This window comes from Globicephala melas, chromosome 11 (genome assembly GCF_963455315.2).
Source record: "Globicephala melas chromosome 11, mGloMel1.2, whole genome shotgun sequence".
In the NCBI taxonomy this organism is placed as follows: Eukaryota; Metazoa; Chordata; class Mammalia; order Artiodactyla; family Delphinidae; genus Globicephala; species Globicephala melas.
Genome location: NC_083324.2, coordinates 40,114,446 through 40,133,172, shown reverse-complemented (window position 1 = coordinate 40,133,172; position 18,727 = coordinate 40,114,446). Strand labels below are relative to the sequence as shown.

At 38.5% G+C, this 18,727-nt stretch overlaps 1 protein-coding gene across 3 annotated transcripts in view; it reads right to left on the bottom strand.

Moving 5' to 3' along the window:
• SMARCC1 (SWI/SNF related BAF chromatin remodeling complex subunit C1) overlaps window positions 1–18,727 on the bottom strand; it is a 187,673-nt gene that overhangs the window by 69,681 nt on the left and 99,265 nt on the right. For all 3 annotated transcript variants that reach the window (XM_030845340.2, XM_070046656.1, XM_030845343.2), the window contains exons 19-21: window positions 17,116–17,175; window positions 6,836–7,094; window positions 5,457–5,618 (exon numbers count right to left, since the gene is read on the bottom strand). In XM_030845340.2, coding sequence (XP_030701200.1) covers window positions 5,457–5,618; window positions 6,836–7,094; window positions 17,116–17,175 — 481 coding nt within the window. The remainder of the gene's footprint in view (window positions 1–5,456; window positions 5,619–6,835; window positions 7,095–17,115; window positions 17,176–18,727) is intronic.

The following is an 18,727-nucleotide window of genomic DNA, read 5'->3' as shown; positions in this document are numbered from 1 at the left end:
AATGATGAAAGGGTCAACCCATTAAAAAGATATAACAATTATAAACATACATGCAACGAACAACACAGTCTCAAAATATATGAAGCAAAACCAGACAGAATTGAAGAAAGGAACACAGTCCACCCACAATAGTTGGAGATTCCAAGACATTTCAAAAAGGATGGAACAACTAGGAAAAAAGATAAAGAAGCAGACAACTTGAACAACACTATAGACCAGCCACACCAAACATACACAGAAGACACCATTCAATGATAGCAAAATACAACATGAATATTTTCACCAGGACAGACAATATGTTAAGCAACAAAACAAGTCTTAATAAAATTTAAAAAATAGAAATCACACAAATTATCTTCTGTGAATAAAGTGGAATAAAACTAGAAATTAATAACAGAAGGAAATCTTAAAAATTCACAAATTGGTACAAGTAAACAACATGCTGTTTTATTTTTTTAAGAAACTATTTTCTATCAACCTCTCCATTTTAAGAGTTTGTGTTAGAATAGCTTAAGACCACTGAGTGGTTTAAAAAACATACTCTTAAACAACCAATGGGTCAAAGAAGAAATCACCAGGGAAACTGCAAAATATTTTGAGAAGAACGAAAACAAAAACAAAACATATGAAGACTTACGGAATGCAGCAAAAAGAGGGATATTTATATAGCTATGAAAGTCTACGTTATCTACATTAATAAGGACGAAAGATCTCAAATCAATATCCCAATTTCCAACTTAAGGCACTATTAAAAGAAGAGCAAACTTAACCAAAAGCAAGAGAAGGAAGGAAATAATAAAGATCAGAGTGATGATAAATTAAGAGAATAGAAAAACAATACAGAGAACCACTGAAATCAAAAGTGGGTTCTCTGAAAAGATTAAATTGACAAGCCTTTTTCTAGACTGATGAAGGAAAAAAAAAACTGGACCAAATTACTATTATCAGGAATGAAAATGGAAACACTACCAACCTCACAGAAATAAAAAGGAATATAGGGCCTTCCCTGGTAGCGCAGTGATTAAGAATCCACCCGCCAATGCAGGGGACACTGGTTCGAGCCCTGGTTCAGGAAGATCCCACATGCCGCAGAGCAACTAAGCCTGTGCGCCACAACTACTGACCCTGTGCTCTAGAGCCTGCGAGCCACAACTACTGAGCCCGCACACCACAACTACTGAAGCCTGCATGCCTAGAGCTCGTGCTCTGTAGCAAGAGAAGCCACCGCAATGAGAAGCCCGTGCACTGCAACGAAAAGTAGTCCCCGCTCACCACAACTAGAGAAAGCCCACGTGCTGCAACGAAAACCCAACACAACCAAAAATAAATAATTTTTTTAAAGGAATATAAAAGAACATTATGAACTTTTAAAAAAACAGCTTTACCAAGATATAATTCACCATATGATCAACCCATCAAAATGAGTACAATTCAATGAATTTTAGTATCTTTCCAGATATGTACAACAATCACCACAGTAAATTTCAGAACATTTTCATCACCTCAAAGGGAAACCTATACCCTTTAGCTATCATCCCCCTTTACCCCTGTTCCTCCCAACCCTAAGCAATCATTAATATACTTTCTGTCTCTATAGATTTACCTATTCAGGACATTTGATATAATTGGAATTACATACTATATTGTCCTTTTTACTGGCTTCTTTCACCTATCATAATGTTTACAAGGTTGCTCCATGATGTGGCATATGTTAACACTTCATTCCATTTTATGGTCAAATAATATTCCATTGTATACCACATTTTGCTTATCCATACAGTTGATGGATACCTGAGTTGTTTCTACTTAGGGTTTTATGATTTATTCTTGTGTGTGCGGTGAACAAATTTGATAATCTACAAATTCCTAGAAAAACACAAACTACCAAAACTGTTTCAAGAAGAAAAAGAATAGGGCTTCCCTGGTGGCGCAGTGGTTGAGAGTCCGCCTGCCGATGCAGGGGACACGGGTTCGTGCCCCGGTCTGGGAGGATCCCACATGCCACGGAGTGGCTAGGCCCGTGAGCCATGGCCGCTGAGCCTGTGGTCCGCAACGGGAGAGGCCACAGCAGTGATAGGCCCACGTACCGCAAAAAAAAAAAAAAAAAAAAGAAAAATAGACTTTCTATAGCAAGTAAACAGATTTTCTATCAGTAGTCAAAAAACATTTTAAATACAGCCACTAAACAGTATGGCGGTTCCTCAGAAAACTAAAAACAGAATTACCATATGATCCAGCAATCTCACTCCTGGGCATATATCCAGAGAAAACCGTAATTCGAAAAGACACGTGCACCCCAACGTTCATTGCATCACTATTTACAATAGCCAAGACATGAAAACAACTTAAATGTCCACTGACAGCTGAGTGGATAAAGAAGATGTGATACATATATACAATGAAATACTGCTCAGCTGTAAAAAAAAAAAAGAAGTAATGCCGTTTGCAACAACATGGATGGACCTAGAGATTATCACACTAAGTGAAGTAAGTCAGAAAAAGACAAATACCATATGATATCACTTATAATGTGGAATCTAAAATATGAACAAATGAACTTTATCTATGAAACCAACAGATTCATGGACACAGGGAACACACCTGTGGTTGCCAAGGGGGAGGGAATTGGGGGAGGGATGGAGTGGGAGGTTGGGGTTAGCAGGTGTAAGTTATTATATACAGAATGGATAAACAACAGGGTCCTACTGTATGGCACAGAGAACTACGTTCCATATCCTGTGATACACCATAATGGAAAATAATATTAAAAAAATAATACATGTATAATGGAATCACTTTGCTGTACAGCAGAAAATAACACAACATTGTAAATCAACTATACTTCAATTAAAAAAAACATTAAAAAAGAGCACAGGACTTGAAGGATTCACATACAAGTTCTATCAAACATTTAAAGAACAAACACCAATACTTCTTTAACTCTTCCAAAAGTTAGAACAATTTCTAAAGCATTCTTAGAAGTTAGTATTACCCTGATACCAAAACCAGACAAAGATATCACAAGAAATAAAAAGTACTAACCAATATCCCTTATGACTATAGATGCAAAAATCTTTAATATAATACTAGCAAACCTAATCTAATAGAATATTAAATGGATTAGTCACATTGATCAAGTGGGATTTATCGCAGAAATGCAAAGGTGGTTTAACAGGTGAGACTCAATTAATATGAAACACATAAATATTTACTTATGGAATAAAGTAAAAATACCACACAATCATCTCAACTGATACATTAAAAGCTGCTGATGAGAACTTCCCTGGTGGTTCACTGGTTAAGACTCTGCGCTTCCACTGCAAGGGGCACGGGTTCCATCCCTGGTCAGGGAACTAAGATTCCGCATACCGTGTGTGCAGCAAAAACAAAACAAAACAAAACAAACAAAAAAAACCCAGCAGCTGATGAAATCCAACATCCTTTCATGATAAAAACACTCAACAAGGGGCTTCCCTGGTAGCGCAGTGGTTGAGAGTCCACCTGCCGATGCAGGGGACACGGGTTCGTGCCCTGGTCCGGGAAGAGCCCACATGCCACGGAGCGGCTAGGCCCGTGAGCCATGGCCGCTGAGCCTGCACGTCCGGAGCCTGTGCTCCGCAACGGGAGAGGCCACAACAGTGAGAGGCCCGCGTACCGCAAAAAAAAAAACCAAAAAAACACACTCAACAAAATAGAAACAGAAGGGAACTTTCGAAAGTTGATAAAAGGCGTCTATGAAAATCGAACATATAACATCATACTAACGATAAAATGCTAAAAGCTTTCTCCCTAAGATCAGAAAAACAATTTCATTTACAACATTCAAAAGAATAAAATACAAAGGAAAAGATTTAACAAAGGAAATACAAGACTAAAAACTTCAAAACATTGCTTAAAGAAATTAAAGGCCTAAAATAAATGGAATGACATCTGATGTTCATTGCTTGAAAGACTTAACACTGTTGAGATAGCAATACTCCCCAAACTGAATGCAAATAAAAAATCACAATAAGATACCACTTCACACACACACAGGCTGGGTATTTTTTTTAAAAAGGGAAGGGGAAAACAAGTGTTGGCAAGGATGTGGAGAAATCGGAACCTTCATACATTCCTAGTGGAAACAAAATGGTAAAACCACTGTGAAAACAGCTGGATAGTTCCTCAAAAAGTTAAATAAAGAATTACCACATGATCCAGTAGTTCCACTGCTACATACCCAAGAAGCAGAAAATCACCAAGTAACCTGTACATGAATGTTCATAACAGCATTATTCAAAAGTATGAAAAAGTGGAAACAATACAAATATCCATAAACTGATTAATAGATTAGTAAAATGTGGTATATCCACCCAAGTATATTATTCAGCATAGTACTGAATTACACTATACCATGGATGAACTTTGAAAACACTATGCTACCTGAAAGAAGTCAGACACAAAAGGCCACACATAGTATGATTTTCATTTATAGGAAATATCCAGAATAGGCAAATCCATAGAGACAGAAAGCGGAGTAATGGTCAACAGAGCTAAGGAGAGAAAAAATGGGAAGTGACTGCTTAATTGGTATGGGGTTTTTCTTTTGGGGTGACAAAAATGTTCTGGAATTAGATAGTGGTAATGAATGAACAATACTGTGAATTTACTAGAAGCCACTGGATTATATACATTTAAGTGATTAAAATGAAGCATTTTATATGAATTTTATTTCAATTTAAAAATCACCCAAAACAACAATAAACTTAAATCTACTCAGCAACATATAAATTAAAATAACCACAAAAGTCCTCTTTCTGAATTCGTATGTCTATACGCTCAAAACCTAGATCTAAAAACAGGCATCAGATACCTCACAACTGTGATATTATTAACAGTTATGAGGGGACTTCCCTGGTGGCACAGTGGTTAAGAATCCGTCTGCCAATGCAGGGGACGTGGGTTCGATCCCTGGTTCGGGAAAAGGTCACATGTCGTGGAGCAACTAAGCCCGTGCACCACAACTACTGAGCCTGCATTCTAGAGCCCGCAAGGCACAACTACTGAGCCCACACACAACTACTGAAGCCCGCATGCTCTAGGGCCCGCGTGCTGCAACTACTGAAGCCTGCGCACCTAGAGCCCACGCTCCGCAACAAGAGAAGCCACCGCAATGAGAAGCCCGCATGCCACAATGAAGAGTAGCCTCCACTCGCCACAACGAGAGAAAGCCTGCACGCAGCAACGAAGACCCAACACAGCCAAACATAAAACGAAAACAAAAACGGTTATCAGACAATTTTAAAAATTCTATCATAAAAGGAAGAGATAAAAAAAAATACATTAATTTTTTACGATGCAAGTTTCTTTTGATCATTGTACTCACTCTTAAGTGCAAGCAGACCCAATTATTCTAGCAAGCTGATAGGAAAATACAACACCTATTATCCCTGTTCTTGGGGGCAGCAGTGACTCACCAAGCTTCTCTGGCTCATCTGGCCCTGTGCCTGCAATGCAGCTGCTCTCCAAACCATAGGAGGGATCCACTTTCCCAGAGGCTCGTGCTGCTTCTTGTACTTTTTTGACGTGAGCTTCCACCAATTCCAGTGGTACCTCCTCCCGGACTCGAGAAAACTCTTCTGTTTAAGAAGAAAAATGGAACAGTGATCTGGCTTTGCATAAATATTTGCTTCAATGTAAACTAGATAATATGACACATTAGTGTATCGTGTGTAACCTAGTGACCTTTCTGGAGACTCGATCTGATCTACCCCAGCAAATCAAGAGGGCCAAAGGAGATAAACATGTACAGTAACGAAATTCTGTGACTCTATGTTTTACCTTACATGTCACAGCATCTTACTATATAAACAGGAGATCTTTAAATTTCTATTAGTAACAATCAAAACTGCTATCCAGGGACTTCCCTGGTGGTCCAGTGGTTAAGACTCCACGCTTCCACTGCAGGGGGCCTTGGTTCGATCCCTGGTCGAGGAACTAAGATCCCGCATGCCACAAGGTGCGGCCAAAACTAAATATATTTAAAAAAAAATAAAAAATTGCTGCCCAAATTTCATCTAACTCTGCTGGCTAGATTTTAATCAAGATAACAATAAGGATAAAACAACCAGAAAATCAAGAAAGAGTTCTATGGTATGAGAAAATTCTAATAAGAATTATTGTAATCCAAGAATGTTAAATGACTCCTTTTTGCCAATTATATAAAATTCTGAATGAATCACAAAACATACCATTAAAAACCTGTTTTGTCCCTCTAAATTCTTTTTTTTTTTTTTAGAAGATGTTGGGGGTAGGAGTTTATTAATTAATTAATTTATTTTTGCTGTGTTGGGTCTTTGTTTCTGTGTGAGGGCTTTCTCTAGTTGCGGCAAGCGGGGGCCACTCTTCATCACAGTGCGTGGGCCTCTCACTATCGCGGCCTCTCTTGTTGCGGAGCACAGGCTCCAGACGCGCAGGCTCAGTAGTTGTGGCTCACGGGCCTAGTTGCTCCGTGGCATGTGGGATCCTCCCAGACCAGGGCTCGAATCCGTGTCCCCTGCATTAGCAGGCAGATTCTCAATCACTGCGCCACCAGGGAACCCCTGAATTCTTAATAAATGCTCTTAGTTTGAAAATTATTATATTTTAAGTGTTTTAGTTTAAAATGTTATAATACTTCAAATACAACATGGTATCTTCAAGGGGTAATATCCGATTTTTTTTTTGTTATTTACATAACTGAAATGAATATAACAGCCGATAACACTTAAATCTGAGATAAAATTAGCATGAAAGGAAGTATTAAACCATTATCTGAAATTGTTACTCTGGTGAGATGGCTTAAGAAAGTTCATACCCAAAGCTGCTCTGGCTGCAGCAGATGCCACACGAGGATCCACCACAGATGCCAAAAAAGCAACAGTGCTCATGACTGGGTTTCCTGACTGACTGAAGGGGACAGGCTGGTAGGCCAGGGGCCCCAGGGAAGCATCAGAATTCTCAAGGTATGGGTCCTCAATGGGAAGCCTCAAAAAGTGGAGGATGCATTCATCCTGTGTGCGACTTCCAACGTGTTCCGACACTTTGTTCCAGTCATCCTTATACATCTCCAGAGCCTATAATGGAAAAAAACAGGAGCTTTAATATCCGGTAACAAGGAAGTATTTAATGACATCAGAAGCCTGTGACTGTTCTTTAGACAGACTTTAAAAACAGTAATGAAAATGGTTATACTGTTCATAAGAAAATAGGTAGCTATGATTGCTTTCATTATTATATTAAATTCTCAATCAGTCAAGAAAAATAAATAAAAGGCATGCATATTACAAAGGAAGAACAACTGGTTTTTATTAATACACACATGATTGCTTATATAGGAAATCCTACAGAATCTACAAAAAAAGGTATTAAACTAAAAAGTTTAGCAAGGTCATCAGTTAAAAGGATAACAGAAAAACTCAATTATATTTCCATATATACTAGCAATGAAAATTTTTTAATTGGAAAAAAGTATTTAAAATAGCACAAAAATGAAATACTTAGGAAAAAATATAATGAAGAATGTGTAAGACCAATATGCTGGAAAAAATAAAACATGCTGAGAAATCAAAGACCTAAATAAATGAAGAGATATGCTGTGTTCATTCATTAGAAGTCTCAATATTGTTAAGATGTCAATTCTCTCCAAATTGAACTACAGATTCAATGCAATCCCATTCAAACTTTTTTGTTAAAAATTACGAAACTGATGCTAAAATTCATAGAGCACACACATTTCTAGTTTAAAAATTTTTAACTTTTCAGAGAAAATGCTGAAAAACTCCAACAAAAACAAGAAAAGCAGTCTCCAAGGGGGAGGGAGATAGAACAGTATGAAGGAAGCCACAAATAGGTGGTGCTGAGAAATTCAAGGAATGAATTGGGTAAAAGAATCTCTTGGGGAGCTACTGTAGCTACCAAAGTTACTACTCTCACATGGTTCTATCTACAGCCATGACTCTCCACCAGGGGCAACTGTGTCTCCTTAGGGACAATTGGCAGTGGCTGGAGACATTCTGGGTTGACACAATTGGAGAGGTGCTACTGGCACCTAGTGGGTAGAGGCCGTGGATGCTGTTAAAAATTCTACAATGCACATAAGAGACCCCACAACAAAAAAGCTATCTGGTCCAAAATGTTAATAGTAGCGTGGCTAAAAACCCTACTGTAGAGCCTGATTTGCTAATACTGTGTTAAGATGAGTTCACCATGATGATGGTTCTCTCCGTGTTTATTGCCTCAGTGAATTCTTTTTTAATTTTTTACTTTAATTTTATTTTTTGGCCATGCCATGAGGCATGCGGGATCTTGGTTCCTTGAACAGGGATCGAATCCACACCCCCTGCACTGGAAGTATGGAGTCTTAACAACTGGACTGCCAGGGAAGTCCCACCTCAGTGAATTCTTAAATCTGGACTCCAACTGCTGCTCCAGGCTTTCTTTCTCACTGGAGTGGTACAGGACTCCTCAAAAACCCAAGCCAACAAATCACCTTACTCATTAAATCCCTTGAAAAACAAGGCTAATTCTGGGTATCCTCTGGACAGTCTGTGGCTTTGGGTAGTTCTAAAAGGAATTACTTTAGAAAAAAGAGGCAGATTGTAACAAAAAACAAATATCAATCTAGCTCATGAGGGTCCCTGGGGCCCGAAACATACAACTGAGACTGGTAAGTTTCTGATTCTGGGTAGAGATTTTCTTGACATGTTCTAGCATAACCTTTTCAAACAAACTTATTTTTAAAAGTTTCTTTCTTTATTCATTTTCCTTCAGCCAGAGAAAAAAAGAAAGTTCAGGAAGGTTTTTTCCCAGAATAAAGCTAAGGAACTGTCATGCAAAATTCAAGCCAGAGCACAAGGCTGAGCAACAGTCAAGTTCTGAGCCTGGGCACTGGCATTACATAAGAGGGGCAGACTGAAGAGATGTTTTCAAAACGACATGGTGACCAACTGGCCAGGAAGGAGAAGGGTGACATATAGAGAAAAGTTATTAGGAGACATTTTACACTACAAAACACTTTCATTCCTCCTGTCATCACTGGGGTCTTCACCACTGCTTACCTGGATTCTTAGAATTGCCTGTCTCTCTACCCTTAAATTCATCCTTCTTCCTGTTGCTAGAGCGAAGTATGTTTGACACAGGACACCATCTCTCTCCTGCCTGAAACTATTTCAGTGTTCATCATTATCTTACGGAATTAAGGCCAAACATGACCAGGTATCAGCTACTTCTTCCCCCTCACCTCCGTACTCTTTAATGCTCCAAAAATACCCAGATCTCACAACACTGTTCTTAAGTACTGTGCCTATGTACAGTTTGTTCTGCACTGGAAATATCATGTACTAGAACCAACACCAGCACCCCACTCCAGGAAGCTGTCCATTATACCTCATCCACCCAGCCCAGATGCGCAGCCACTCCTCTGTACCTCTCATGCTCCAGTCATCTCTCTAATTGTGTTTTAATCGGTTTCTGTCACAGACTAGACTACGAATTCCTTAACTCTAGAGACTATGGCCTAGCCATCTCAATTTACAGCATCTGCCACAGTGCCTGAAACATAGTACCCAATAAAATGTGCTCAATTTAACCACAAGTAACTGGACTAAAGAAGGAAAGGAATCTGACTTTTGCATGGCTCCAAGCATCAAAAAAAACAACCTGGGGAATTCCCTGGCGGTCCAGTGGTTAGGACTCTTCACTTCCACTGCCAGGGACCCAGGTTCAATCCCTGATCAGGGAACTAAGATCCTGCAAGCCAAGCGGCGAGGCCAAAAAACCAACCAACCAAACAATCAACCAACCAAACAAAACCCCCCTGTATTTTAAAAAAAAGGCTTTCTTCAAGACAATTTTTTTTTTTTTTACTGGAAGACATACTCAACTAAAGTGTAATTCAAAATTACACAGGAAGATAAGCAACAAAGATTTACTGTATAGAATAGGGAACTACATTTAATGTCTTGTAATAAAAATAATCTGAAAAATTATATATGTAACTGAATCACTTTGCTGTATACCTGAAACTAACACAATATTGTAAATAAGCTGTATTTCAATAAAAAATAAATAAAATTACACAGGAAAAAATATTTCCTGGGTTGCATATCAAGGCAAAGTAGGTCAAGTGCATGCACACTGTGAGAAAAATCTTTGAGGCTGCTTACTGAATACCTTCTAATGCTATTGTTTCTATAATCTGGCCAGTATAAAATGAGAAACCCATCTACGGATAAACAAATATTAATACATATCATGGATTTTCTTTGTAGGTGCAAGATTTTATGGCCATTAATTATTTAATACAAAGCATGAGAAAGCAAAGCAGGCATGAGAAAGACAAGTTAACCAGGTAGAACCAACAAGCTCACAGATTCAAGTTTTCTCAATTTCAAAGCCAGGGACAATGATAAATGACCAGGAAGAATACTGTAATCAGTTGTGGACTTAAAAGAAATCGTGAAAGTCTCTTTTTAAAAATCCCCTTAGTCACTATGGAATAGAATGGTGCTATTTCTTCTTTCTGGCACCCTGATTCTATCAATGCCATTTCAAACTGCTGTAAGGACTTCTTATACTGATGATGCATTTTGTGGCTTCTTATACTGATGATGCATTTTCAGGTGAAATACCTGAAATTCCTCACACATTTTACAAATGAAATCTTACTCAAACATGACTCCATCTTCTTGATCTTATGCATGTCTACCAATTAAAGATCTTTTTCAAACTGCATTCATTTGTCCAATGAATAGATTGCACTTTAGTTATTTGCAAAATTGAAATTATGCCCCCAATATTTGTAGGAACACAATAAACTGAACACAACCAAAAACAATAACCTGCAGCATTCCATACAATAACTGTGCTTTGATAAGAAACCATATCAAATAAAGTATTTTTAAATAAAAGTGAACTGTTGTACTGTTGGTGGGAATGTAAATTGATACAGCCACTATGGAGAACAGTATGGAAGTTCCTTAAAAAACTAAAAATAGAACTACCATACGACCCAACAATCCCACTACTGGGCATATACCCTGAGAAAACCATAATTCAAAGAGTCATGTACTATAATGTTCACTGCAGCTCTATTTACAATAGCCAGGACATGGAAGCAACCTAAGTGTCCATCAACAGATGAAAGGATAAAGAAGATGTGGCACATATATACAATGGAATATTACTCAGCCATAAAAAGAAAGGTGTGGCACAAATACACAATGGAATATTCCATACAATGGAATATTACTCAGCCATAAAAAGAAACGAAATTGAGTTATTTGTAGTGAGATGGATGGACCTAGAGTCTGTCATACAGAGTGAAGTAAGTCAGAAAGAGAAAAACAAATATCGTATGCTAACACATATATATGGAATCTAAAAAAAAAAAAAAAAGGTCATGAAGAACCTAGGGGCAAGATGGGAATAAAGACACAGACCTACTAGAGAATGGACTTGAGGATATGGGGAGGGGAAGGGTAAGCTGGGACAAAGTGAGAGAGTGGCATGGACATATATACACTACCAAACGTAAAATAGATAGCTAGTGGGAAGTAGCCGCATAGCACAGGGAGATCAGCTCGGTGCTTTGTGTCCACCTAGAGGGGTGGGATAGGGAGGGTGGGAGGGAGGGAGACACAAGAGGGAAGAGATATGGGGACATACGTATATGTATAACTGATTCACTTTGTTATAAAGCAGAAACTAACACACCATTGTAAAGCAATTATACTCCAAAAAAGAAGTTAAAAAAAAAAAAAAGCGAAGCATGGGATAGGTTAAAAATAAAAAAAAGTGGTGGTCTCAAGAATAATCCTAAATATTTGGGAAGCTGCCTGTGTGATATACTTGTCCGATAAAATGGTATGATTTTGGCAAGGGTAGGGGTAGGCAGACAACAATAAACCCTAATGAATCTTCCAGATTTATCAGGGAGAAATTGACCATGTTTTTGGTTATAAATCGATTAAAAATTTTTCTTCTGACTTCATAGTCTTAAGCTATTAATTACCAATAAACTATAAAAACAGAAGGTGTTAATGGTAAACAATGCTGTTGGGAAGCCTTTTATTTCTCTTTGTGTAAGCACAGACAACACCTGTTGATTCAACAGCATGTTTAAAAGAAAAATCAACCACTGCACAGGTTCCACCTGCAGGAGAGAAAATGCACTATTGTGTGGGGATACTGTGGTTTTCTTGAATATGCTCAGGTTAAACAGTAGCTTCACCATTCTGACCTCACTCTGTATTTACTATCCATGAATCTTAATGTAGCGGAGGAGAAAATTTTGACTATCAATATGCAGCAAGGAAAAGAGCTGACTGACAGGAGCCTGTTGTTTCAGGTAGTGTTGCACAATTTAATTTCTCCCTAGAGCCCACAGATTCTAAACAAGCAATACAAATGCATATCCCATACATTCCCCCACAAATACTGAGAACTTTAAAATTAACATCCATAGCACATATGGCTAGAGAAGACAGCGTTGAAATAAATAAAAAGGAGCTCAGAAAATAAGCTCTTTGCATATCACTGATACTCAATGGACAGACAAGAATAAATTAAAATAGTGGTAAAAACTCAGAAAGAGGGCTTCCCTGGTGGTGCAGTGGTTGAGTCCGCCTGCCGATGCAGGGGATGTGGGTTCGTGCCCCGGTCTGGGAAGATCCCACATGCCGCAGAGCGTCTGGGCCCGTGAGCCATGGCCACTGGGCCTGCGCATCCAGAGCCTGTGCTCCACAATGGGAGAGGCCACAACAGTGAGAGGCCTGCGTACCACAAAAAAAAAAAAAAAAAACAAACCTCAAAAAGAACAAATATTTTTGAATTGATCCAGAGAGACACAGAGAGAGAGAGACTAAGAGAATAAGGAAAAGTAGAAGAGGGGTGTAAAAAAGAAAAGGAAAGAGTTAATACACCACTAAAACTTCTTAATGAACCACAACTGTTGGAACAACTCAAAATCAAATTAAAGCAATGCAGAAACGTGAGCCATCACCAGGCCCAAAGTATCCTAATGTGTAGTCTGGATACTCATGGAGCACCAGACCCTTTCACAGGAACTGAAAGATCAAAATCATTTTCAGAATAATACTAGGACCTTACTGTCTGTTCATTAGGTTGACATTTGCTCAATGGTGCAAAAGCAATTAGTATGACCCCTTAGTATGAATCAAGGCAGTGGCACCATACTGTCCTGTCATTTTATTCTTCAGTGCTGCACACTTGCAGAAGCAAAATAAGCCAACTTTACTTAAACTTTTCCTTCATGAAACAGTAAAAATTAATTTTATTGAATCTAAATATCTTAGCCCATGTGTTTTTAATCTTCAGTATTATGAAATGGGAGGTACACAAGAAGACTAAATATCAACTTTCAAAGCATGACGGCTGTCTAAAAGAAAAGCACTTGTGATTGAGTTTCAAGTTCAAGTAGCCACTCTTTTCACTGAACATCATCACTAGAATGAATTGCTACCACACCACGGTTTTACAGACACAGATATCTGGCAGACATTTTCTCAAAAATAAACAATGATTCTCAAAAATGTCACTCCAGGGACTTCCCTTCCCTGGCAGTCCAGTTGTTAAGACTTTGCCTTCCAATGCAGGGGGCATGGGTTTGATCCCTGGTCGGGGAGCTAAGATCCCACATGCCTCGCAGCCAAAAAACCAAAACATAAAACAAAGGCAGTGTTGTAACGAATTCAATAAAGACTTAAAAAAAAAAAAAAAGTCACTCCAAGGAAAACTGATGGTGTTTGTTGCCAATGATTAAGTGAAAATTACAATTGTGAAAAATACTTATCTGCCATGAAAGCGTGTTCTTTTTTTTTTTATTTTTTTATTTATGACTGCGTTGGGTCTTCATTGCTGCACGCGGGCTTTTCTCTGGTTGTGGCGAGCGGGGGCTACTCTTCGTTGTGGTGCGCAGCTTCTCATTGCGGTGGCTTCTCTTGTTGTGGAGCACAGGCTCTAGGCATGCAGGCTTCAGCAGTTGTGCCTCATGGGCTCTAGAGCACAGGCTCAGTAGTTGTGGCGCACGGACTTAGTTGCTCCGTGGCATTGTGGGATCTTCCCAGACCAGGGCTCGAACCCATATCTCCTGCATTGGCAGGCAGATTCTTAACCACTGCGCCACTAGGGAAGTCCCGCTTGTTCTACTTTTTAAAAGACTTTTCTAATGAGATTGGTCACAGTATTATCAAATTAGATTTTTTTCATATTGTATCATGAACTGCATCAACATTTGGAAGATCTGCATAATTCAGTAAACCAATATTTTCCAATTTATCAATGAAAGACATTATGCAATCATACATGGATAAAAGATCCATTACTAGGGCAAGAGAGACCAATGGATTCCATGCTGCAACTAAGCTTTAAGAAACTATCAGTGGTCAAGTTTTAATGTAACACAAGCATACCTCAGAGATACTGCGGGTTCAGTTCTGGACCACTGAGATAAAGCGAATACTGCAATAAAGCAAGTCACATGGATATTTTGGTTTTCCAGCACATATAAAAGTTATGTTTACACTATACTGTTGTCTACTAAGTGTGCAATAGTATTATATATCTTAAAAAGAACACTGGGGGCTTCCCTGGTGGCACAGTGGTTGAGAGTACGCCTGCCGATGCAGGGGACACGGGTTCGTGCCCCGGTCCGGGAGGATGCCACATGCCGCAGAGCGGCTGGGCCCGTGAGCCATGGCTGCTGAGCCTGCGCGTCCGGAGCCTGTGCTCCGCAACGGGAGAGGCCACAACAGTGAGAGGCCCGCGTACCGCAAACGAGAAAAAAAAAAAGAACACTGTACCTTAATTTTAAAATACTTTGTTGCTAAAAAATGCTAACCATCACCTGAGCCTTCAGTGTGTAATCTTTTTGCAAGAGTAACATTCAAGACCACTGATCACAGATCACTGTAACAAATATAATAACAATAAGAAAGTTTGAAATATTGTGAGGATTACCAAAATGTGACACAGAGACACAAGGTGAGCAAATACTGTTGGAAAAATGGCACCAACCAACTTGCTTAATGCAGGGTTTCCACAAACCTTCAATTTGTTTTTTTTTAAAAAAAAAGGAGGGACATGTCTGTATCACAGAAGAATATTCATAATTACCTGAAAAGGCCATTAAGATACTTCTCCTGCTTCCAACTACATATCCAGGTGATACCAGACTTTCCTAATATACTTAAACTAAAACAACATACCTGGTAGAAAAGCAAATATGAAAATCCAGCTGTATTCTAGTAAGCCAAACATTACAGATTTGCTAAAATATATAAATGCTACACTTCTCACTAATATCTTTTTTCAAAAGATATTTTTCATAAAAATGTTAATTATGTTAACTCAAAAGGGGTTCACTGTTATTTTAAGTGAATTAAATATTCTTCTCAGTTTTAATTTTTAGTTTAAAAAATACTGATTAAAAATATATATATACTGATAAAGTCACATAAATTAAAACTCTCTGGAGTCCTCAATAAAAATTTTGAGAGTACAAGTGCTTCTTGAGCCCAGAAAGTTTGAGAACTGCTGCCCTAGCCTAATCTTTTATTTGATACTTGATTTCTGAATTGCATATTTTATACGATATACAAGTTTCGATCAGATGCAGTACTCCAGTGAAAGGGAGTGCTCTTCCTCCATAAATTCACTGTTCTAATGTTACAGTTATAATTGGTGTAGATGCTGCCAGTAATTACCAGGAGCAATCATCAACTTCTTCCAGGTTGAACCCACTATTGAAACTAGAAAGCCATGTATTTGTTTTCCCAGGATCACACGCAGTACTAGGTGTTTATGAGACCCATTTGATCAGTGAGATAGAAAGGAAACACTGATGAGGGGCTTCTGGGAAAGCTTTTCCTCACAAGAGCCCAAGAAGAGAAGTCCCCAGGTACCTTTTCCAATTCTCTTTCTGTTTTAAATAGGGATGAGAAGTCTGGAACTACCAGTCTTCCTGTGACCAGAACACAAAGAGACAGAATGTGGACAGCTACGGAAGGCAGAACAAAACAACAGAAAAACTAGGGACCTGATGATATAATTGAACAGTGGAAAGAATCTTGGAATTACCAATCTGAAGAAATCTAGTTGAACAAAAAACCAAAGTTCTTTTGGTTTAATGTATTGCTCGTCAGATTTTCTGTTCCATGTAGGCAAAAGCATTCCTAACATATTTAACAATAAACTTCCTCATTTGGTCCTAATTCAGCTCCCACACATACTATCCACAAATACTAAGTAGTGTCATGAAGTCTCCATTTTACCCCAACAATTGTTGTTCTACAACTAAAGACAAATAGTCCTTCTTCGGAACTGGTTGATAAATATGAAACCAAATACTCTCTTTTTCCTACCCTTCAGAGTAGAAATAATTCTGAGATCTAGTTCTGTAAGAATTTGCAAGAATCTCTAAAGACAACGAAATTAAAAAAGCATTCAACATGCTGACTGACAGAGACACGATGCATAATCATGGGCTTATCACAGTCTTCTGCTTTCATAATCAAGACAATTTTTTCAATGGCAGGTATCTTCATCCACTTTTCAGAAATCCTTTTGGAAAATACGGAGGTTGTACACTCAATTGCATACAAGCACTAGGGAACTAATCTACAATGACTGAGGAGGGCTAAGTTAAGAAAATTTGGACTATGAAGAAATGCCCCATTTCAAAGGAACATCTGCTACCCAAGGCCAGCCAGCTAATTATTGCTATCTGAGAATAAGGGCCCGGAGTTGCCAGATCTTCTAATTTTGGAGGAAGAGTTAGATGTCTAGATTGCTTTGGAAAATCTGCAATATTTAACTGTTGGCAACAGATTTAAAACAAAAAGAACCCAACCTGAGCCAAAATAATACATATCCAGGCTTGATCTCCCCTACTGACAGCTAGCACATCAACTCCAGTGTGATATTTAAACTGCAACAGCCCAAGAAAATGCTATTAAAACTCATTACATGGATTGAAAATTTTCAGGATAAATTCCAAAGGTATATTTAAAATGCTAGTCACAGAAAGTTAGCACCCATCTCATATGAATAAAGGGGCTTCATCACTAATCTGCTTACCTCCAGCAGTAGAAGTGTCTCCTGTTCAGTCCATTCTCTTCCAGCACTAGCACCTTTACTCTAAAGATAAAAATTCAGAAATTATTTACTCATTCCTAAAGGTTGAATGGAGCTCATCAGGATTCCCTTCTAAGTTCTGCAGACCGTTTTCTGCAATCCACCAAAGTAAGTCCCTGAGTAACAAGAATAAAACACATAAGGAACCAAAACTCCCAACAGAAAGGCTGGCTTATTTCAAAGATTTCTTGCTATCTACCAAGGAGTCATGGACTACTTAGACATTAGACATGGATTACTTAGACCACTTATTTCTATTATTTATAAGAAAACCAAGTCTGTGTTGTGTAAAACCAAATCAACTGACTCATACTTCTTGATTTGCAGATTCTACTCCATTCATGAAGAGGACTGGCTGTGTAGTATACTTGATATTATTCTTTAGCCGCATATGTTACTAATTCAAAATACACATTCTAACATATTATCCCTTCTCTGAAAATTCTACTTTGGGAGATTACAATTTAAGAAATGAAAACTTCTATAGTCCATGATTCCTTTGTGTCAATAAAGTTTCTCAGTTCATTTGACTCAACCTTTCTGCACGACTGTGCTATACACTGCAGGTAAAAATTATGATTTATTAGGTCTCCATAATATTCAATCCATATCATTATGAAATATTTGTTCATTTGCAAAAAATGTACTAAAAATAACTAGTCTTGGGCTTCCCTGGTGGCGCAGTGGTTGAGAGTCCGCCTGCCGATGCAGGGGACACAGGTTCGTGCCCTGGTCCGGGAAGATCCCACATGCCGCAGAGCGACTGGGCCCATAAGCCATGGCCGCTGAGCCTGTGCGTCCAAAGCCTGTGCTCCGCAACAGGAGAGGCCACAACAGTGAGAGGCCCGCGTACCGCAAAATAAATAAATAAATAAATAAATAAAAATAACTAGTCTTTAAATACAGAATAAGAAGAGGAATCTAAGAATTGCAGGATTAAAAGTCTAAAGTATGCCTTTGTGAGGAAGAAAAGATGTATGTAGCTTTAACTCCCAATACACTGCTCAGACTCCTTGAGGATTACTTTAAGAGAACCAAAGGCTACTCTTTTTTATTTTGTTTTTGGCAGCATGTGGGATCTTAGTTCCCTGACCAGGAACCCAGGCCCTTGGCAGTGAGAGCTAACCACTGGACCGCCAGGGAATTCCCCCAAAGGCTACTCTTAATGAACAAACATCAGAAGTGACCATCAATCAGATATGGAGCCCTGAGTGGAACAACATTCATCAATATTTCATCTAATTTCTGAAAAAGAAGACCCAAATATAGGGCAGATCTGTATAACCTAGACATGAATGGCATTTACTGGGTAGGTCCACAGCAACCATTTCCCCACTTCTCATCCACAAAGCATAGAAAGGATTTTCCCCATTCCTACTGGCTTAAGTCAGTTAATGTTTCTCCTCTTGATTACAACTTGAGTAACTTCATCAGGGCCAGGGTTTCTACATGATTTTAGAATTTCTTTCTTTTGTATTTATTGAGGTAAAATATATGTGTAACAAAATACACAAATCTTATGTGTACAGTGTGACTACAATTCTACTTATAATAC